The following is a 23,313-nucleotide window of genomic DNA, read 5'->3' as shown; positions in this document are numbered from 1 at the left end:
TACACAGGGCAGTCCCTCCCAGCAGCGTTAATCTGGGCCAAAATACCAGTAGGGCTGAAGTTGAAAAAACCTGTTAAACACTAAAGGATGAAAATTTATTTTGGTACTCTTTTTAGTGCCCATATACATCCCCCCCCCTTTAAGTGTGTGACACAGAAGCTTCTGTGCCCTCTAATTTGGAACCAATTGGAATACAAAAGACTTTAAATTTAAGATGTTCGTAAGTCCAAAATGACTCTACAAGCATCTTTTATCTGAGGCTGGAGTTTTGCTCTAGTTAATAGTTTTGTTTAGATCTGTGGAAGATTTATGAAAATTTATAATTAGAGGTGTTTCTGTCTATACCGCTATGTAGATGGAGAAATCGTTCCATTAGATGTTTGTTTGTTTGTCAGTAACTGATCCTACAGGTAACTAAGTATATGGGCTGTTAGACAAATTCTGAGGTATTTTGACAATGTGGAGTTTGGGGAGTTGTAATGATAGTTGTTGCAACAGGATTTGATATTTACTCTTTTGTATACACAGGTAAAAAACTGGGTCAAAGAATTACGGAAAATGTTGGGAAATGAAATCTGTTTATGTATAGTTGGTAAGCATCATTACTTTTTTTTTTTTAAGTCCTCTGTTTCCAAAAAAAAAAAAAAAAAAAGTGTTCTGTTTCCTTAATGTTATATTAGAGAATAGCAAGTAAGTAAATCTCATTTTTGAAATTACCTGAGAAAGGAAGAAGAATATTTTAATATTTAATATTTTAGAATAATTTTTGATTTGGAAGTGATCTTTCAGGAGATTCAGACGTCAGGGAAGACCTTGGGGAGCAAGTAAACTTTCAACTCCCAGACTTGCTTCAGTTTGATCTTTAGTTTTTCATCATAAGATTTTCTTTAGAAAAAAAAGAGTTTAGGAACTATTTTTATTTTTATTTTTTATTTTTTTTTTTTTAAGAATTTTATTTTTTTTATTTTTAAAGATTTTTATTTATTTATTTGACAGGCAGAGATCACAAGCAGGCAGAGAGGCAGGCAGAGAGAGAGGAGGAAGCAGGTTCCCTGCTGAGCAGAGAGCCCGATGCGGGGCTCGATCCCAGGACCCTAGGATCATGACCTGAGCTGAAAGCAGAGGCCTTAACCCACTGAGCCACCCAGGCGCCCCTAGGAACTATTTTTAAATAAAATTAAAACTAATGACTTAGGTTAGTGTTCTTGTTTTATACATTTAACTATACACATTTTTGAATTAAGGACAAATTTGACTCTTGAGGATGAGCAAATCATGATACAAGGGTGAAAGAACTCTAGAACTCACTCTTGGACTTCTGGAATTTCTCTCTGGTTCGCTTTTTCTTTAGATTATTATTTCTATGATAAAAGAACTTATTATTGAGCAGTAGAGTATACCATACACTATGCTTTGTTCTTAGTAGACAGTTTTTCATGTAATCCTCATAATTTGATGAGGGCTTTGATGAGAGGAAGCTAAGCCCTGGAGATACTTGATAACTTGTACAATATCAGGCAGCTATCAGAGATGGGGTAGGAATTGAAGTCATTCTGATTCCCATGCTTTGTTATTAATCCTTATGATGAGTAGCTTCATGCTGTTTTCTTTCTTTCTGCATGACTTGGTAGAATAACAATGGCCTAGAAGAAATCAGGGTAGCTTTAGTGGAGGACCTAGAATGGAATGGTCAATGTGTGCACATTTGACTTTTAAGAATTATTTTTTTTAAACTAGAGTTTACATTTCTTATATTGTCTCACCATTAGATCGGCAAACTCTACAGTTCTAGATGAGGGTGTGTGCCTGGGGGAAGAGGCCAAGGAGATTATCTGGCCTACTTTGTAAGTTTAGTTGCTAGATGTTAAGTTAGATGGCAAGAGTATTTCAGAATGGAAAACTGGAGTAGTAGGCCACATGGGAGTTTGGGCCAAAGCTGTAGCTAGTCAGTGAGTTTGGCCTGGCTTTGTCTGGTATCTGGGGATTAATAGGAATGGAAGTAGTAACAGTAGGTGAATGACTAAATATTTGATTATTTGGAATTCTGGTTATCTCTCAGAAGAAGGAAAGAAATGACTAAATATACTTAAAGTCAAAGAAAGCTCAAGAGTTTGTTACTTGACCCAGGTTACAAAGTAACATTTAAAGAAAATAGCTGGATAAATAAAGCTTATGAATAGTTAATTTGAACTGTTTATTTTTTGTGTTCATACTATAAAAAGGTTAGAAATATTGGTGGTAGCTTACTGCCTCAAGTAGGGTCAGATAATCCTCATTTAATGTTATATAATGTTTATTAATGATTGATACAGAGACTAAAAAGTTCTCATTTCTGTTGGCAAGTGTGACATGGAATTTTAGTTGTAATTCATTGTTGAAAGAATTTTGAGAGTCCTTTTACCACAAAAGGAAAATTTCACAAAGTAACTTACAGGTCTCACCTGTGTTTCTTTTTTATCCTAGCTGCTTTCCCCTCACCATTTTCCACCTCCAGACACTGTCTTGACATTTTACTGCATGAACTAGTTTTGTTTTGAATTTTATATAAATGAAATTGTATAGTATGAACTCTTGAATCTGGTTTTTTTTGGCTTTACCTTATGTTCGCAGGATTCCTCTGTGTTTTTGTATATGGTTGTAGTTCATTTTATTCTCTTTGCTCTCTAATACTTTATTCTATAAATATCCCAGAATTTATCCTTTTGTTATTGATAGGCATTTACATTATTTTTTCCACATACTGATTTTCATCCTATTTTTTTAAAATTTTTTTTTTTTAATTTATTTATTTGTTAGAGAGAGAGAGCGAACGAGCACAGGCAGACAGAGTGGTAGGCAGAGGCAGAGGGAGAAACAGACTCCCCGCCGAGCAAGGAGCCCGATGTGGGACTTGATCCCAGGACGCTGGGATCATGACCTGAGCCAAAGGCAGCCGCTTAACCAACTGAGCCACCCAGGCGTCCCCATCCTATTTTTTATAGTAGTTCAGTGTTTATTCATTCTTCTGTTTTATTACTGAATTCAAAATAATAACACTACTTCCCAGGGTTCTATGTAATTTAATGTAAGTTAAATAATAACTTGGAAAACACTTGGCATAAAGAGGGCATTTGACAAATATTTGTTCCTTTTCCTCTAAATAAGACAACCTTTCAAACATTTGGATGGTTCACCTGAAATCTTACATTCTCTAGTCCTCGGTTGTTTTTCATTTGGTCTTACTTGTAGACATTTTTACCATCCTGATTATTTTTTCCTAGGTTTATGTCAGTGTATAAATATGTCTTCTACACTTGAATACTAGAATCCAAACATTGTTGAGCCAATGTCTCCTTAAATGGCTCTCTTTTTAAAATTCTTCTATTATCTTTCTACCAACACTGCCGAAGATTGCATACATTTTTTAGCAGCCATGTCACAGTGTCTCTTTTATATAGATTATACTTAACAAAAATCTGAATTACTTTTTATAAGTATTGCTTTTCTGTCAAGCTTTTCTCATCTTTTTTTTTCTTTAAAGATTTTATTTATTTATTTGACAGAGAGATCACAACTAGGCAGAGAGGCAGGCAGAGAGAGAGAGGGAAGCAGGCCCCCCACTGAGCAGAGAGCCTGATGTGGGGCTTGATCCCAGGACCCTGAGACGGTGACCTGAGCTGAAGGCAGAGGCTTAACCCACTGAGCCACCCAGGCGCCCCCCCCCTTTTTTTTTTTATAAGATTCTATTATTTATTTGACAAGAGAGAGGGAACACAAGCAGGGGGAGTGGGATTGGAAGAGGGAGAAGCAGGCTTCCTGTAGAGCAGGGAGCCCCGTCACAGGGCTCGCCAAAGGCAGATGCTTAACGACTGAGCCACCTAGCCGTTCCCCCCATCTTTTTCATATATAATTAAGTTATTTAAACTTAAGTGTAGGAATTTCAACTCATACAATGTTCCTGAATCTTTATGTTTGATGGCTTCTTCATGTAAATTAAATACTTAACCTTCTAGATCCGTATCTAAACCACTTATAATGTGTTAACCAATAATGGAGAACCCCATACTTTGCTAGCAGAGATTTTTCCTCTCAGTTTTAGTTATTCCATTAATTAGCACTCTAAGCTGTGGTTGCTTTGTTATTTTGCTTCTAGTCTGTCCTTAACATTTGTATGTTTGTTAAATACCTATTTTAAATAATAGTTACTGGGCGCCTGGGTGGCTCAGTGGGTTAAAAGCCTTTGCCTTCAGCTCAGGTCATGATCCCAGGGTCCTTGGATCAAGCCTCACATTGGGCTCTCTGCTCAGCAGGGAGCCTGCTTCCCCTCCCTCTCTCTCTGCCTTCCTCTCTGTCTACTTGTGATCTATGTCTGTCAAATAAATAAATAAAATCTTTAGAAATAAATAAATAATAGTTACCATTTATTGAGTGCTAGGTACTGTTCTAAGAACTATATGTTTATGCTTTCATTAAGTCTTCTGACAGCACTACAAGAAGGTATTGCTGCCGTTTCCATATCACACATGAGAAGTGGGCTGCGAGCTTGACATTTCCCAAAGTACATAGCTAGTTAGAGGTAGACCTGGGATTTTAACTTAGGTCTTTCTGCTAGATCAAGCCCATATTCTTTTTTTTTTTTTTTTTAAGATTTTATTTATTTATTTGACAGAGATCACATGTAGGCGGAGAGACAGGCAGAGAGAGAGAGGAGATGGCAAGATCTCCACTGAGCAGAGAGCCTGATGTGGGGCTTGATCCCAGGACCCTGGGATCATGACCTGAGCCGAAGGCAGAAGCTTTAACCCACTGAGCCACCCAGGCGCCCCTCAAGCCCATATTCTTAACCAGCACTATAGATTGCTTACTCTATACCAGTTTGGGAATAGTGTAGTATAAGAATAAGTGAACAAAATAGATATAGTCCTTGTCTTCCCAGAGCTTATTGAGAGAGGGAGAAGAACAGGCTATTATATATTACAATAAATGCTATGAAGGGGGAAGTATAGAATGTTCTGATAGCACTAAAACAAACCTAACTAAATTTGGGGGGAAGGGAAGTAAAAGGAGGACTTCCTAGAGTGTTGGATTAACCAAATTAGCTAGATGAAGTAGCAAGGTGGTAGTAAAATGTGTGGGCTTTAATTTTCTCATAATAATACTGATTTTCCATTTGATCACTCACTGTGATGAATACAGCTGATATTAATAACTGCTCTTTTTGAGCATGTACTATATGCTAGGTCTTTTACATTATCATATTTTCATATGAACCATGCTAAATTTGTTAGCTACATTTGTGTAGAGTGATACTGAGACGTTAGTAATTTCCCCCCAGGTTATATAGTTATGAAGTGATCCAGGCCATAAAAACACACTTTATCAGGTTGAAAGCCTTTGAAAGCTTCTTTTGACTAGCCCATACACCACCATACAGTCTAACCAAAATAGGGTTCTAGCCCTTTATTGCCATTAGGCCATCTGCCCTTAGCAATGAGTATATCCCTTTCATATTTTTAATTCAAATGTGTGTTTATAAAGAAGATAAAGTTTTTACTATTTGTAACACAGTGGCTTTTCCCTTTCCTCTCCAATAGCTTCAGCCAGTTTTCCCCCCAATCTTCATAGTACTATACTTTGCTTGGTGGTAATCCTTGTTTTCAGGTGTTTCAATCCTATTAGAAAGTTCCCTATATAACTGCGTAGTAGCATTGAAATAGATGAGCCTCAAAGCCTTAATCCTTTATATGTGTTGCTTTTAAAAGAGCTATAGGCACTAAAAAGGTTTTAAGTTTGGAAAGATGTCAGTCTCCAAAATGCAGTTTTTTATGACTTAATCTGTGTTATTAATCCCTTTATGGACACTGATTGTCAAAGGAAATAGTGGCAAAATTATTTCATTTAAAATAATAATTAGCTTACTAAAAAAGTTAGCTATTTTAATTATAACTAGATTTATTAAAGTTAGGTAAATTTAGAATGCTATCAGATGAGAAAGCAGTGTCTGAATAATTTTCCCCAAATATTCATTTAAGACACTACTCAAATTCTTTCTCAGTCCTCCTTTAAAAAAAAATGGATGTTCATAATTCTGGAAGAATTTGAAAGCAGAGGCATTAGAGATTGAAAAACAACTCCTAGGGTTTTAGTTAATTTTTGGCTCTCCTTGTGCTTCTGTTGGAACCACTGGCCACTAGGTGGTGCTTTTTGCATTCTTCATAGTATAAACAGCTTGTTTTTCTTCAGGTGACTCAGATGTATTGGCTGTAGTATTTAGCAAATTTAAAATTTTATTGACAGATATAATGTAGGAAGTCAGAACTGATATGTCTTTCTTGCTGAGTTAAACAGATAACTCTTCAAAGAAGGAACAATTCATTACTGAATTTGTTGGTAATCCCTGAGCTTTAGTATATAGTCTGTTTCCTTCTCATGCTTTGGCTGTGGTGTCAAATAGGTACTGTAGCCGCCAACATTTGGGTGCTCAGATTATTTAAGGTCCTCCATATATACACTCTCTGGGCTTGTACTTCTCAGTTCTAAGCATTGGATCTTTCATTGGGTGCTTACTTCAATCCTTATCTGAAGCTGTCTTCTAGATTCTGTAAGGTCCCAAGAAAAGATGACCTTATTTACAAAGTTTTCTCCCTCCCTTCCCCATAAATCATAATAGAAATGAAAATATTTGTTTGAAATATTCTTCCTTAGGGTATTCTCTCTTTTTTCTATCTGTTATTTCCTTTACCTTAGTATCCTGTGTGCCCGGGCAACTCACCTTAACCTCTACCTTGTATTTAATAAGGAATCTGCATTTTGCAGTTACTTCACTTTTATTCTGGTGGGTTTTTAGCATTATCTCGGTTTTGTCCCATTGTTTAAGAAAACCAAACTTATTTTCAGTAATTTTAAGTTTGCATGATGTGCATGTATTAAGTTCTCTCATGTTGCTAAATAGTACAGTTTCCTCTCCTGTGATAGTAAAGTGCTTAAAAGGCCATATGTCTAAATGCTTTATTTAACCAGTTCTTATCAGTTACAAAACCAAAATACCCTTAAGAGTCCAAGAGTCTAGCCTATGGTATTTCATGAACAGTAAGGTAGCCTTGCTTAATTATTGACTGGCTGCATGTTGATTGGGGACCATTTACATTTGGCTAAGAATCATAGTTTATTCCTAGGTTCCCAAGTGATTTTTAATCTCCATTATATCCTAAATCAAAGAATAGTGCCCATCTCTTTGGAAAAGTTATTTTCTCTGACAAAGGCTGCAGCTTCAGGAGGGATATCCATTGAGCCATTTGAGGGAGGTCAAGGCATATATCGTGACTGTAATGATCAACCCTCTTATCATAGGGTTTAACTTTGTAGTTTTAGGACATGTAGAAGTCTGATGGGGATTTGTATTAATTTTTTCTAGGTAATTAAAATGGCAATTGTGTGTTTAGAATTGGCATTGTTTTGTTATAAAAATGAATCAATATTAAGAATTGGCACTTTTACTTTTTGAAACTAGGTAATAAAATAGATCTGGAAAAAGAGAGACACGTTTCCATTCAAGAAGCAGAATCGTAAGTGTTCTCCCTTTCCCTCTCCATCTAGTCATTCCCTAGTAGAAGTCTTTCTCTTTGCACAATGTGCTTTACCATTTAGGTATTACTCAAACCTGTTAATATAAAATGAGCTGTTGGATTCAGTGAACCGTTGGTAATTTGTGGACTTTTGACAACATCTAAAAATACTCCATTTTCACTTCTCTTTTTGATTTCAGTAGAAAATGTGAAGAGTGATACCAAAAAAAAACCTATATAGTCAAATAGTGAGTCACAAAAACTTATTAAAGTATTTGGGTTCCAAATTAACTTAAAAATGTCAAGTCTTATTATCCTTATGTGCTCATTTAAAATTTGGTTCAATGTATCTTAATTTTACTAAATGTGGGTTAATTAGTAATAAGTCACTAAAATTGCTACTTGGAAAAACTCAAATAGCAGTTATGACAAAAATATGAAAATTTTTTTGTATCACTGATGTTACTTTTTTTTTAAGGTATGCAGAATCTGTAGGAGCAAAACATTATCATACTTCTGCTAAACAGAACAAAGGAATTGAGGAACTCTTTCTTGACCTTTGTAAAAGTAGGTATACTCAGATTTTGTATATTTACAAGTTGTTCTTTTAAAAATTTTGGTAATACTTTTTAAGTGATGTTTTATAGTCTCAATTAATGACCACATTAATGATTTCTCACATCTACCAGTACTATTACTGACTTAATATTTTTCTTAGAATCATTTTTTAAAGCTTAAATACCTACTTTAGCTCTATTTCAAGCAGTAGTTAATGGGTATGAAATCATGAAATCATTAGATATGGTATGTGCCAAGTATACATTAAAATAAATGTTAACTATCAAATATAAAGATAGAAGGAGAATACACAGGTTTAAGAAATGTAACAACCTGCTGCAATGGATGCATCTTATTTGGATCCTGATTTGACAACCTAGTAAAAGAGAACGTATGTCAGACAGTGAGCTATCTGAACACTCACTGGATATTTGATGATAATTAAGAAATTATTGAGAGGCGCCTGGCTAGCTCAGTCAGTAGAGCATGTGACTCTTGATCTCAGGGTCTTGAGTTCGAGCCCACATTGAACATAGAGCTTACCTAAAGAAAACATAAATAAAAACAGTAAAGGGAGTCTTTAAAAAAAATTATTGAGGTTCTAGTTCAAGATGGTCATATCAGAAGATTTTCAGCTTATCTTCTCTAGACACACAGAGTCTAAAGCTATATATGGAACAACTTCCTCTTTAAAAAAATAACCTAAAGGCTAGTTGAATGACAGCTGTACATTGGACTAACAAGAAGAAAACCACATCTAAGAGGGGAAGGAGGCTGTAACATAATCTTGCCATAAACCCCATCCCTGGTGTGGTGACCCACAACCAGAAAGGAACTCAAAACCCATAGCTTCTCCCTAAGGAGTAGAGTTTGAACCCTACAGTGGGCATCTCAACTTTAAAGACATAAATGAGAGATGATTCCCCCATCTAACTTTGAAAACCAGCATGGCTTATATCCCAAGACCTGCAAGATTGATGCAGTCTGAAAAACTGCTCTTGAAGGGCTTGCTCTTGTACTCACTTGTCCCAGGGCCCAGCTCAGAGGCAGCTGATCACACCAACTTAAACTGAGGGAGGCCCACCTGCTTCTATTAAAGGCATAGAGTTTAACACACACATCCAGGAGCCTGCTGATGGAATACTCTCCCAGGCTGGAGACTGGCAGGCACCATCTTCATGCTCTCTCTTTGCTGGATTCACCCTTTGTTGTCCTCCAGAGCACCATTATCTTCCAGAGGGAAGCTTTCACACATATCTGGTGCCCCTATTTTGCAGCTGCACCTAGGAAATACATCTTGATCACCTGGCCCAGAGGCCAGGGGAGCTTGTATTCTTGGTCCCATTGGATTATAATTGATGTTACTCAGAAAGGAGCTCATACCCCTGTCTGGTACCCCAGTTTTTGTGACTGCTGCCAGGGGACATCTCTATATTAGCTGGCTCTAATGGCCAGTGGGGCTTACGGTCATGGGTCCCATGGGACTGTAACCAACAGAGAAAGAGTTCTTAAACAGCTACCACCCACAGGGCATAGCAAGAAGCAACAGAGCCACAAGCTCAATTATTCTGTGAAGGAGGCCTGTTAACTAGTCATCATGACTGTGGCCTGAGGGTCAAGTTTCAAGTTTGAGACATATTTAGTGGCCTATGGAGCTGCTTTCAAGGACGGTAGGCTGTGAGCACCATCTTGGTGCTCTTCTTCTACCTTGTTCTAGCTTGCTCCTATGACCTAGAAAGAGCTTATCCATTTGTCTAGAGCCCTAATTTTTGTTATTGCTATCTGGGGGATACGTCCAGATCACCTGGCTTTAGTGGCCAGCGGGGCTTATGATTGCAGTCCTGTAGGACTATGTGTTTGCATACTTTTGGGTTTTTTTGTTTTTGTTTTAAGATTTTATTTATTCACTTGACAGATCACAAGTAGGCAGAGAGGCAGGCAGAGAAAGAGGGGGAAGCAGGCTCCCCATTGAGCAGAGAGCCCAATGTGGGTCTTGATCCCAGGACCCTGAGATCATGACCTGAGCCAAAGGCAGAGGCTTAACCCACTGAGCCAGGCAGGCATCCTGTTGTTGTCTTTTTTTTTAAAGAGTTGAGAGGGAGAGCACGAGCAGAGGGAGGGGCAGAGGGAAAGGAGAGAATCCCAAGCAGACTTTGCCCCTGAGCACAGAGCCCCACACAGGGCTCAATCCCATGATCCTGAGATCACAACCTGAGCTGAAACCAGGAGTTGGAGGCTCAACCAACTGAACCACCCAGGCATCCCTATATTTGCATACTTTTGAAAGCTGATGCCTAAAGATTGGGCTTCTAGTCACCCTACATCTAGGTGCTGAGGTCCTCCCCTTTGGGACACTGATAGGTCTTAGGACATCCTTAACTACTGGGAGCATTTAAAAATATGATAGGCTGCTTGTTCCATTTACTGTATAGAAAGCAACATGGAGAGTCAACACAAAATGAAGAAACAGAGGGGTATGTTTCAAATGAAAGAACAAGATAAAAACCCTGGGGAAAAAACCTTAATGAAACAAATAAGTAATTTACCTGATAAAGAATTCAAGGTAATGGTTATAAAGATGATCACTGAACATTGAATTGGGGAGAAGACTAGGTGAACATAGAACTTCAACAGGAAATGGAAAGTATAAGAAAGTACCAGGTAGAAGTCACAGAGCTGAAGCATACAGTAAATGAACTGAAAAATACAGCGGTGATATTCAACATCAGACTAGGTGAATCAGAAGAAATGACCATTCAACTCAAAGGCAAGGCAGTGGCACTCACCCAATCAGAGCAGCAAGAAGAAAAAAGTGAAAGGGATAAAGCAAAAAGAAAAAAATGAAAAAATTGAAGATAGTTTAAGGGACTTACAGGATGACATCAGACAGCAACCTTTGCATCCAAGGGATTCTAGAAGGAGAAGACAGAGAGAAAGAGGCAGAATCTTATTTGAAGACATAATGGCTAAAAACTTACCAACTGAGTAAGGAAACAGACATCCAAGCCCAGGAAGCCCAGAGAGTTCCAAATAAGAGGAACCTAAAAGATCCACACCAAAGACACATAAGTAAAATGTCAAAAGCGAAAGATAAGGAGAGATTATTAAAAGCAGCAAGTGAAAAACAACTTGTTACATAAAAGAAGACCCCCCACCCCCATTATATTATCAGCAGATCTTTCAGCAGCAGTTTCCCAGGCCAGAGGGAATGGCGTGATGTATATGATATATTCAAAGTGCTGAAAGAAAAAACTTCCAACCAAGAATTCTCAGCTTGGCAAAATCATATTCAGAAGGGAAGGAAAAATAAAGCATTTTCCAGACAAGCAAAAGCTAAAGTTCATCATCACTAAACTTTTCCTAAAGATATGTTAAAGGAACTTCTTTTACCTGAAAAAAAAAGGGGGGGGGTGCTAATTAGTAGAACATGCTTGAGAGAAGAAATCTCACTGGAAAGCAAATATTTAGTAAAGGGAGTATATTATTGATTATAAAGCTAGTATGAAAGTTAGAAGACAAAAGTAGTAAAAATAATCATAATTACAATAATTAGTTGAGGGATACATAAGATGAAATGATGTAAAATGTGAAATCAAAACCATAAAACTTCGGTGGGGGAGTAATAATGTTGAGCTTTACAGTGGGATCAAGCTTAAGATGTTTTCAACTTAAGGGGCGCCTGGGTGACTCAGTTGGTAAGCATCTGCCTTTGGCTCAGGTTGGGATCGAGCCCCGGCATCAGGCTCCCTGCTCAGCGGGAAGCCTGCTTCGCCCTCTCCCACTCCCCCTGTTTGTGTTCCCTCCCTCGCTGTCTCTCTCTCAAATTAAAAAAAAAAGTCCATACTACCCAAAGCAGATTCAGCATAGTCTTTATCAGAAGTCCAGTGGCATTTTTAACAGAAGAGAACACAACCCTAAAATTGGTATAGAAACATAAGACCGTGAATAGCCAGAACAGTCTTGAGTTCGAGAACAAAGCTAGAAGCATCACAACATTTCCTGATTTCAAACTGTATTACAGAGCTATAGTAAAATTGTGGTATTGGCATAAAAATAGACACACAGATCAATGGAACAGAATACAGAGCCCAGAAATAAAACCATGCATATATGACCAATTAACTTATGACAAAAAAAGCCAAGAATATGCAACAGGGAAAGGACAGTCTCTTCAATAAATGGTGTTGGGGAATTTGGACAGCCACATGCAAAAGAACGAACCTGGACCACTATCTTATACCGTACACAAAAATTAACTTAAATGGATTAACTAAAATGGATTAAGTTACAAATTAACTTAAATGAACTTAAATGAACCTGAGACCTAAAACCATAGAACACCTGAAAGAAAATATAGGCAGTAAGCTCCTTGACATAGGTCTTAGCAATGATTTTTTTTAATCTGACAGTGAAAGCAAAAGCAACAAAAGCAAAAATAAACAAGTGTACTATATCAAACTAACTTCGCAGCCAAAAAAACAGATGAGATTTTGCCATTTGTGACAACATGGATGAACCTTGAGGGCATTATCCTAAGTGAAATAAATCAGAGAAGGATAAATAACATAGGATCTCTCTTATATGTGAAATCTAAAAATAAATAAATAAAACCGATCTCATAGATACAGATAATTGGTAGATACAGATAGATACAGATTGGTAGTTGCCAGAGGCAGGGTTTGAGGGTGGGAGAAATAGGTGAAATGCTTTTTGTTTGTTTTAGTTTAAATAAATTGCATTATTCTTTATTTTAAAAATTATCATAAACTTTTTAAGGTATGATTATGGTGTTGTGGTTAAGCTTTTTTAAAAAGGTCTTATTTTTTTAAAAAAGAGTCCATATATTTTAGAGGTCATATTAAAATATTAAAATTACAAATAAAATTATGTGTCTACTGTTTGATTCTCAATGCTAGGGATGCTTGCTTAGTATAGATGAAATTGTGTGATGGACGTAATGGATTTTCATTATGTTTATATATACTTGAAGTTTTTCGTAGTAGAAAGTTTTCTAAAAGAGAGGAAAATGTTTATCACCAATAGCATATATACCAACCATACTTAGGAAAATCCTACTCTATGGAATAATAGATTGAAATGATTTTGTGAAATTATATTCCTTGACTTTATGGACCTTATAGTTTCCCAAGAATTTGATGAAACTGTGGTTTTTATATCTAGGAAAATGTACATATACATAAACTTTGGAGTAAATTTCAGTTTTACGGAAACCTGAAGATCATTCATAATTCTTGTAGAGCTTTAATTCTCTAAGTGAGGTCCCCAGATCAGCAGCGTCAGCATCACTTGAAAATATATGAGAAATGCAGATTCTTGTGCCCTGCCCAAACCAACTGAGTCAAAACTTCTGGACGTGATGCCTAGAATCTATGTTTTAACAATCCTTCCCTATGATTGTGATGCACACTGAAATTTGGGAATTTGTTTCTATTTTCACTGCTTGTACATACCTATCAATCACTTGGAGATCTTGTAAAAATGTATATTTGATAGAGTGGGTCTGGTGTGGGTCTCAACTTTTCGTTTCTAACAGGCACGCATGTGGTGATGATGCTGGTCCTAAGATCATACTTGGAGTACCAAGGGTCTAGAGCTGTAGCTTAGAAATGTTATAAATCTCACATCTTTTTTTTCTTAAGATTTTATTTATTTAGTATTCGAGAGAGTGTGCATGAACACACAAGTGGGCGGAGAGGTGGAGAGAGAGTGAGAGAGAGAATCCTAAGCAGACTCTGTGCTGAGCGTGGAGCCCAATACAGGGCTCAGTGTTACAACCCTGAGGTCAAGACCTGAGCCAGAATCAAGAAAGGGACACTTATCTGACTAAGCCACCCATATGCCCCTAAATCTCACAGTTTTATAGAAAAAAAATTGAGTATTTCCCATGTTTATTTAAAATGTGTAGAACATATACTAATGTATTTTGTACATTTTTATAAAACTAGAAAAATTGAAAGATTAGGGAATAATACGTAGAATTAGAATTTGTGGTGGTTCCTTATTTCATCTTACTGGATTTTCCTGTACACCTAAATTTGGAAACCGTTGTTCAAGAGCAGTCTCTGGACCCAAGTTAAGAATTATTGTTTTAAGGACTCCCTCTTTTCTTTCTTCATCTTTTCAGATATGTGTTTTGTGAATATTTACTCCTAATCTTTGTCTTCTTTTTTCATTTTTTAACTGTCTTTCAGAACAGAAGTTCTAAATTTATTTAATAAGGTCTGATTTGTCAATTTTTCTTTATGATTCATTTTTTATGTGTTTTATATGAGAAATCTTTGCCTAATTCACAGTCACAAAGATTTTTTTCCTACAGAGATTTCCTCCTATGTTTTCTTCTAGAAATTTCTGGTTGGGTCTATAATTCATTTTTAAATTTTTATATATATAGCGAGAGCTAAAGATAAATCAGGGTTTATTTTTTACATGTAAATATCCAGTTATAATATTGTTTCTTGAAAAGATTAATCTTTCTTCATTGAATAATCTTGGCATATACATCAAAAATCAAGTGACCATATAAATGGGGGTCTATTTCTGGACTCTGTTCCATTGATCTGTATTTATTTATTTTTTATTTAAATTTGGTTAATTAACATGTAGTGTATTACTAGTTTCATTGATCTTTCGAGCTCTCCTTTCCCCAATATCTCACTCTCTATTGGAGTAACTTTCTGCTATATCTTTAAGTCACATAGCATGGGTCCTGCAGCTTGTTCTTCCTCCCTCATCTTAAACTCTTTCATTCTTAAAGTATTACATTACTAGTTGAAGAATAAATCTTTTCCCCTAACTACTAGTTGTACATGGAATAATTTGAACTTCTTTGACAGGTTGCTAAGTATATTTGGAAAATCTTAAGGATTATACTTGTATACAGTCATTTGTTCAAAGCAGAAACTTTTCTCTCTCTTGATATCACTGTGGCCATTATGCAACTGGACAAATATAGTTGCTATTAACTATTTATAACTTTCAGGAAAGGCTGTTTAGTGAGCTGACAAAATGTTTATTATATTTAGTTTCCTTATTGGTTGAAAGTCAGAAATGGCTATCATGGTGGTATACTGAAATTACAGAAAAAGGAAACTCAGAGGTTGTGGTCCTAAATAATTTCTGTTTCCTCCCTCTCTCAGGGATGATAGAAACAGCACAAGTGGATGAGAGAGCAAAAGGCAATGGCTCTAGTCAACCAGGATCTGCAAGGCGAGGTGTACAGATTATTGATGATGAACCTCAAGCCCAGAGCGGTGGTGGAGGGTGCTGTTCTTCTGGATAACTGTTCACACTTAAGAAATTAAACAAACTGTGGATCATTGCCCTCAACATGAAGACTGCCATATTCCAAGTCACATTATTTTACCAATGGAATTCTAGAATTAACAGTATTTTAAATTACGTTTATAACACTGCAGAGACCTTAAGTGCTAAACTTAGTGGAGTTTGTGACCAGAGAATTGGCATTTTTCTACAAATGTTAACAAAGCAATTACCAATGGCCTTTTTACATACTTTTTTCTTTAATAAGGAATAATATGCATGTAGAAAAGACCTACTTAAAGGCTTCATTTATATTCTTTTAAATCAAATCTTTATTTAATAACTTATATATGTTGTTGGAATGGTATACATTTTTGCAGCCCTTTGTATTTTGTGGTAGTTTGAATTGTATCACTTCTGAACAGCAAACTGTTTTTGTTTTCTTTTTTTTTAAGTAGCAGATACCTGAAGTACTATTTTTGCAGGGTTTGCACAGGTCCCTTAACTGTCTACTACTTTGATATAATCTATATACAACCTGTATGCTGAGCTGGTAAAATACATTGTAAAATTACATATTAAATATTTTATCTGCTTTTACAAGCGCAAGGTGCAAAAATATATACAATAGTCTCATTGATGATTGTAAAGTGAATTAACATTTGGTGATAATGCCTAAGCTTTTTGACTCTGTTATAAAGATCATAGCTCCCGTTCACTTTTGTCTTAACTTGAAAGTGGCGTGTTTTAATTTTCACATATACTTTACTTGAATTATTGCTGTTGTCATATTTTTTGCCTCTGTAAGTCTTTCTGATGATTGAACAACAGCATTTGCCTTTTGGTTTGTTGGGGTTTTTTTTGTTTGTTTTTGTTGTTGTTGTTGTTGTTTGGGGGGGGGACTTTTTTGGATAAAAGAGATGAATTCTGCTGATTTTGCTTTAGAGTGGTTACCTTAGAAGTATTTGAGTGGAGCATGCTGAGTTTCACTTCTGCAATGGCTTTAGTTTTCTCTTAGACTTTATGTGAGATGGTTTCACTGGTGTGAGAAGAAAGGAAGAGGTCCCAGAGAGTTGCCACTGGCCAAGACTCATTCATACAGCATGTCAGTGGGTCGTTTATTCTCCTGGGGCAGCACTTTTAAACCCTTTGTGAGCAAATTGTATTTGTTCATTGCTTGCCAGAGATGAACACAGAAAAGTTTGTTCCATTTTATAAGAGTTGTCCTTCTGAGTTTCTGTGAAGGGAAACATTTCATGTAATGTGGTTATAGCAAACACTGGAAAGATTTATTATAAAATTATATTCTTGTATACTTTGTAAATTAGTCTCATTAGGGTTTTTTTTTCTTAAGCATAGGACTGAACTTAAATTTGTTAATTTTAATAGAATCAGACACTGCTCACAGAAGGATCACAAATTGTGGAGATTAACATAAATTGTTCTTGTTCTAATATATATATTTTTCCATTTCTGTCATGCTTGGAAAACTAGTAAATGTTATGTCTAAGATTAAATGGAATGGTCCCTGGATTTACTTCTTATAAGAAGCAGTAGTATGCAATAAAGTTGTTAGCATGAGCAATTAAGAGAATATAAAGAGGTTACAGTTACTAAAGAAGTACTACCATATTTTTAAGTTAATAGCTTAAATTTTCCCAAATGGGTTTAAAGTTGAATTGACACCTTGATGTTATGATGTCAGAATTTTAACTTAAAATATTAAGTGTTCTTTGAGCCCTCTCTTTACCTTCTTTAGTTACTCTCCTTGCTAAACTCAACACACTGATCTCTGCTGTTTGTGTTTGGAGAGGGTGGAGTGGGAAGAGTGAGGGATATAAGCTATAAAATTGTTTTTTTTTTTTAATCAGATGATTGTACTCTGTATAATCTCTCAGTGTCCTGGGAAGTTTGTCTTTATGTAGGGCAGCAGAGGAGACAAGGGGAATCATGAGTACAAATACAGGAAAAATTGGTTTTGTCCCCTGGTTCTTCCACAGAAAGTAAAGCAAGCCTTGCCATTTCTTCTAGTATACATGCTGATGTGAAATAAGCTCTTCTCCTTTGGAGTGGAATGTTTTAGAGATAAAATTGAGTTTTTTTCCAAAAAAGTAGAGTCATAAAGCCTGATAACTAGAGAGTTGTACTCTTCGATTTTTGACCCTATATTAATGATACTAAGTCCAGATAGGAATCTCTGCTCTAGAGTTGCCAGATAATGATTGATGGGGTAAAACCACTCTCCATATTTTTTTTTTCCTTTACTCTCCCTTGGTTTCTGTGTATCTTTCTTAACCTCAAGCGTTTCTTCTTTTTTTGACCTGTAATTTAAGCTAATTCATTAGCAACGATAAATAATACAGAATACTTGTCCTTGCCTTGAGGCCTGAGAGGTCTTTAGGTAGGAATAGGATGAAAGAGGAATAAAAGAGGACCAGCAAATTGCAGATGTGCATAAAGGAGAGGTAAAGGGATGGTAAACTAAGGCTGAGAAAATTTCTCTGATAACTTTCTTCACCTCTAACATATCTTTTGTGTTCCTGTCCTTATAAATTGTGCTATTAGGAAAAAGACACAAGTTACTGTATTGTGTATTAAAAGTAGTAGGTAGGTAGGACCAATATATTTTTCATTTAGTAAGTGTACACATTTACTATATAATTAAAAATTGGTATAAGATAGTCATTAAAAATATCTGAATATTATGTTAAAAGTATACAATCATTGTTTCTGTAATGATGGGTATTCAGCATCTTGTTTTGCTTTGTGATTCTAGAGGAAAATACTGTTTTTAAAAATGTATATTGCAACAGTTTTGGGGTAAACAGCAATCTGAAAAAAAGCATCACGTTATTGTATGAAATATGAGTGTTCGAATTTGTTTTGTTCTGGGAATATCTCCTAAAAATACCCTAAAGCTATAGCTGTTACAGCTAAATTGATGTTTTGGTGGTGTTTTTTTTTTTTTTTTTTAATATTAGCTATATATTATCAGTGATTACTTTTTACTTGGCATTAAAGAGAGAAAGAAGAATGATACAGGTTTTCAGTAAGGAAAAATAGAAGTTGGGAAATATGAAAGAAGGGTAGTGAGGAGAATGGAAGGCAGGTGGATATGAAACTCTACAACCTGACATTTTTATAATCATTTTGAAAGTACATTATCAAGTCATTATTTAGTCATTTCTAAAGACAAGTTATGCATTGTGCCAAATGTTTAGAACATATAAAAAATGAATTGTGATACTATGTCTTTTAATATAATTTGCAATTTTCTATATTATAAATGCTACAAGGAGTCTAGATCATTGATGTTATCTCCAAATAATAGAATCTACCCTTATAAATTACCACTTATATTATCTCCAGAAGTGGTTTGATCTGTGCCTTTAACTTTTGAAATTCACCTTTTGACTTCTGTTTGCCATTGTAGTCATCTTTATAGATGCAGTTTGGGAAAGAGGGAATACATACTCTGACGATTGAAGATGTTGAGCTCTTCTAGAAAAGGGTATGGATGGTTGCAATCATTAGGAGCCTTACAATAAGTCTGGAGATACAGAGACTAAGTAGATCTTTTTTCTAAATTACATAATGTATTACCTAGATTTTAATAACTAAAAGCTGAATATATATATATTTACTTGACTTCACGATAGGTATTGATTCTAGTATGTTGCTGTTCTGTAATTTTCAGTTAACAAAAACAATAATATATTTGGTGTTTGTGGACCAAAATTCATGTTACACATATGTTTGGCTTTGATGGCATTTCCCTTTTCAAAGGAAACAAATTAGAATTCTGGGCAAATTTCCTAAATGCAAGTATTTTAGCATTAATCATACATAATGAAAAAAATTTAGAAATACTCTTAAGAGTTTCCAATTTCAAGCAACAATGCTTTTGCTTCTAAACAAATACCACTTTAATTTGATAGACTTTTAGCACTGCTTGTGCTCTTTGGGATTTGTATATCATCTCTTTTCTGAGAAGCCAAGTGTGCTTTTATATGTTTACCTTGCTACCACAACTTTTTCTCTGCAGTAGATAAATGAACACAGCAAGTTGATGTTACACGGCACACCCAGTAAGAAACTTATTCTTAAAGTATCTTGTCCTCTTCAGAGGCCTGCTCATACTTCCAAATGTATCACATTAAAGCCAAAAGATGAAACTGCCTACCTTTATTCTCACTGTATCAGTTCTCAAATACTCAAGAAAAAGCTAAAATTGACTTCCTTAAATTTGAGCGTGTGTAGAGCAATGAGAGGAAAGGTGAGGGACAGCAGGGATAATGTATGGTAATATTGAAATGTAGACAACAGTGGTATTTGCAAAACTGTATCTTTGGTAGCTAACTATTTTAAGGAGATCATCATATGTAGTACTTCTAGAAATGTAAAAGTTCTTCACTTTGTATTTAATTATCTGAGAATATACTCTAGGAAAAAGAATAAAAAGTACTCCCCTCCCAGATGGAAAATAATTGCTCTGTAGTATATACTTTTCAATTACCTTTTTGCTGTGCATTTATATAAGTATATTTACCTAGAGAAATACATAGTTTTATGGGTTTTAAATTTTTACATAAATGCTGTCTTACTATGCATATGTTTTGTAACTTGCTTTTTCTCGTACCATCATGTCTAGGAACTGTTATGTCAGTATATGCAGACTTTTTTTAATCTTCTCCCACATGTTTAGAGTGTTTGACTTTCAAAATAACTTCTGACTCTCTATGAAACCTTCCCAAAAGGAATCTTGTCAATTAGATGGATTTCATGAGAATCAGAATTTAAGTGCAAGCCAGTGATTAGACAGAATCAGGGTCTCCCTTAAACATGTGAATCAGGATATTAGAAAGACATCTGCTTATAATTCATTTGAAGTACATTACTTTTGGCCCACTGTTGACTGATTAACATATAAAATTTAAGAATTTAGCAGGTTGTTTATTTAGAATAGGTTTTTATTTGAGGGAAGTAGAAAAAAGGGGAGGAATAACTGATAGAGAAAGAGTACAGATAAACTAAAGGCTTTCTAGAACTCCCAAGTAGTTACATAACATAGAAGTTCATGCGGCCAAAAATTAAAACTTCTGTTTGGCTGGTGCCTTTAATGAAAAAATGAAAAGTCCCTTTTCATGTTTCCCTTCCCCCAACATCCCGCATCCCTATCCTTCTTTTTTTTTTTTTTTAAGATTTTTATTTATTTATTTTGTGAGAGAGACAGAGTGAGAGAGAGCATGAGAGGGGAGGTCAGAGGGAGAAGCAGATTCCCCATGGAGCTGGGAGCCCGATGTGGGACTCGATCCCAGGACTCTGGGACCATGACCTGAGCCGAAGGCAGTTGCCCAACCAACTGAGCCACCCAGGCGCCCCCATCCCTATCCTTCTTAAGAGATATGGTTAACAGTGTGTGTCTCTGTCTCTCATTTTTATTTATATTTGGCCTTTATGAATCTTCAGTGTTCCCTGAAATCAACTTCTACCCTATGTCAACTTCAATCTTCAGTCAACTGACAAATTTACCAAGAGCAAACCAGAATCATACTTCTTTAAAGAAAGTTATATCAGTGGTGACAATTCTTGAACTGGAAATTAACTACTTGATTCTTAATATGTTTTATGTTTATCATAAATTAAGCTTAAAGAGTAACCATCATTCTGTGAAAGTCAAGTCATTGGTTTCTATACCCTATGGAAATAGGGTAGGGAAAGAGAAGTGTGCTAGTACCTGTGTAATTCTGAGTTGGGCTCATTCTCGGCATATTCTCTTACTTGAGCATTGCAGTTGTCCCCAACGGTTACTTTATAGGTATTTCTCACTGTTCAGGCTATAGCTTAGCATGAGAGTGCCTTGACACAGAGTTAGCTGTACATGCCCAGAACAATAAATTTGTTCATATTTGACTTCTAATGAAAATAATTCAGAGGGGGAAATTAAGCACAACTGTACATGATTTTGTTAATTGTTTCTGGATGGTCTTTTAAAAAATTTAAAACACATTCCGCTCATCATGACTGTTTATCAGTTTCCCTCATTTATTGAGTACCTGCTCTGTACCCAGTGAACATATAGCAGGGGAACCAGCTTCCTTTGTAGTTAGAACTTGGAGATGGGGAACAGATGACCATTGCCTATAGTCAAGGGTGTAAGTTTATCTGTATATATGAGGTTGACTGAGCACATGTGTTCACATTCTGTATTTGATCAGATACATATACGTCAGTTTTTGAGGTGAGGTAATTAGAATGATAGTAGTTGGAACTGATCATGAATTTGAGGTAAAGCTGGACAGTATGATTTTTGAGTTTTGCAAATAATACATTTTCAAGCCAAATTAAAATAGAATAACTTGTTTTCTAGCTTCAGGGGGGAAAATTAAATGATCTTAAGTCCAAACTGCTTTTCCAGGTTTTGTAGTAGCAGTGAAGAAATAGATGCTTTTTGCTTATTTCGACAGCTGTTTTTTTTAAACCCAGGGAAAAAGTGCATTTAAAAAAGCAGTGGTATTATTTTCTTTGTTTTTGACAGATGTTATCTTGTCACCAGTTAATAACCCAGGACACAATCCAGTCCTTAGTCATAGTAGGCCCATTTGGAGAGTGTATCATAGTATAATTTGTATATATGTGTACGTACATTTTTTTTTTTTTAAGTAGGCTCTACATGGGCTTGAACTCAGCCCCAAGAGCACATGTCACATGCTCTACTGACTGGGCCAGCCAGGGCCCCTAATTTGTGTATTTCTAAAAATATTTTTCAAATGGGAAGTAAGTCCCTGTTTTTCTACCTGAAGTTGAAGACATAGACCAGAAGGATTAATGAATATCTGAATTTTCCGATAACCTTCCCAGTGCCCTTTAAGAATATTTTTGATATTACAGTGTATTGTTAAAATTAACTCAAATTATCAGGTCCCTTCTTGGCCCTTTTTGGGAAAAAATAGAGTGAAATCAGTTTTTAAATAACTATTTCATAAACGAGTTATCAAGAAGTAATTACATTCAGGGGGCACCTGCGTGGCTCAGTTGGTTAAGTGACTGCCTTTGGCTCAGGTCATGATTCCAGGGACCCAGGATGGAGTTCTGCATTGGGCTCCCTGCTCAGTGGGGAGCCTGTTTCTCCCTCTGACCCTCTCCTCTCTCATGGTCTCTCACACACTCTCAAATAAATAAAAGAAAAGAAGTAACATTCATCTGTATTAATTCATCTGCAGTGACTTGCAAAAGATGAATTATTTTATTCTTCCAAGTTTTTATTTATTCATTTGTCAGCACAAGCCGCAGAGGAGCGGCAGGCAGAGGGAGAAGCAGGATCCCTGCTGAGCAAGGATTCTGATGCAGGAGTCACTTCCAGGACCCCCGATCATGACCTGAACGGAAGGCAGACGCTTAACCGACTGAGCCACCCAGGTGTCCCAAAAGGTGAACAATTTTAATGACCTAGTGACAGTTCTTCAAAATGTAGAGCCCCATGAAAGAAAAACTATATAGCAAGGACAAGATACTTTGAGGACTTTTTACAAAATTATTCATCTTGTCCAAAGCTATCCAATAGTAGCTCCCCCCACCACAACTGAATCCCGTATTAGTATTTTAAAACCTGAAAAGTTTAAATGAAGAAGTGACATGGGTGGTTTCTCCCCTTCAAAGATTTTAAAGCCAACATTAGTGACATAGGGAATTTATTTAAGAAGGATGTAATTTTGGAGGAACCTTACTGAGGATGGTCAGATAGGTTACTATTAATTCACTGATTATTTATCTTTGGTGTGTCACTTTGGGGCTGATATTTGGCAGTCCTAATTCCCCAAAAATTAGTCTACTGCTTTTCCAGAACTAAGGCTGTCCTGCTACCTCTAACAATCAAACATTTAAAAGATTATTAACTGGTTATAGAATGATCTGCAAAATAATCACCATG

At 35.9% G+C, this 23,313-nt stretch overlaps 1 protein-coding gene across 1 annotated transcript in view; it reads left to right on the top strand.

Moving 5' to 3' along the window:
- RAB21 (RAB21, member RAS oncogene family) overlaps positions 1 to 18,318 on the top strand; it is a 34,957-nt gene extending 16,639 nt beyond the window's left edge. The window contains exons 4-7 of the mRNA XM_080811701.1: positions 529 to 592; positions 7,490 to 7,544; positions 8,023 to 8,111; positions 15,260 to 18,318. Of these exons, the coding sequence (XP_080667827.1) occupies positions 529 to 592; positions 7,490 to 7,544; positions 8,023 to 8,111; positions 15,260 to 15,402 (351 nt within the window). The 3' untranslated portion in view covers positions 15,403 to 18,318. The remainder of the gene's footprint in view (positions 1 to 528; positions 593 to 7,489; positions 7,545 to 8,022; positions 8,112 to 15,259) is intronic.
- The last annotated feature ends 4,995 nt before the right edge of the window (positions 18,319 to 23,313 follow it).

Source organism: Martes martes (genome assembly GCF_963455335.1).
Source record: "Martes martes genome assembly, chromosome: 8".
In the NCBI taxonomy this organism is placed as follows: domain Eukaryota; kingdom Metazoa; phylum Chordata; class Mammalia; order Carnivora; family Mustelidae; genus Martes; species Martes martes.
This window is presented reverse-complemented; position numbering and strand designations above follow the sequence as displayed.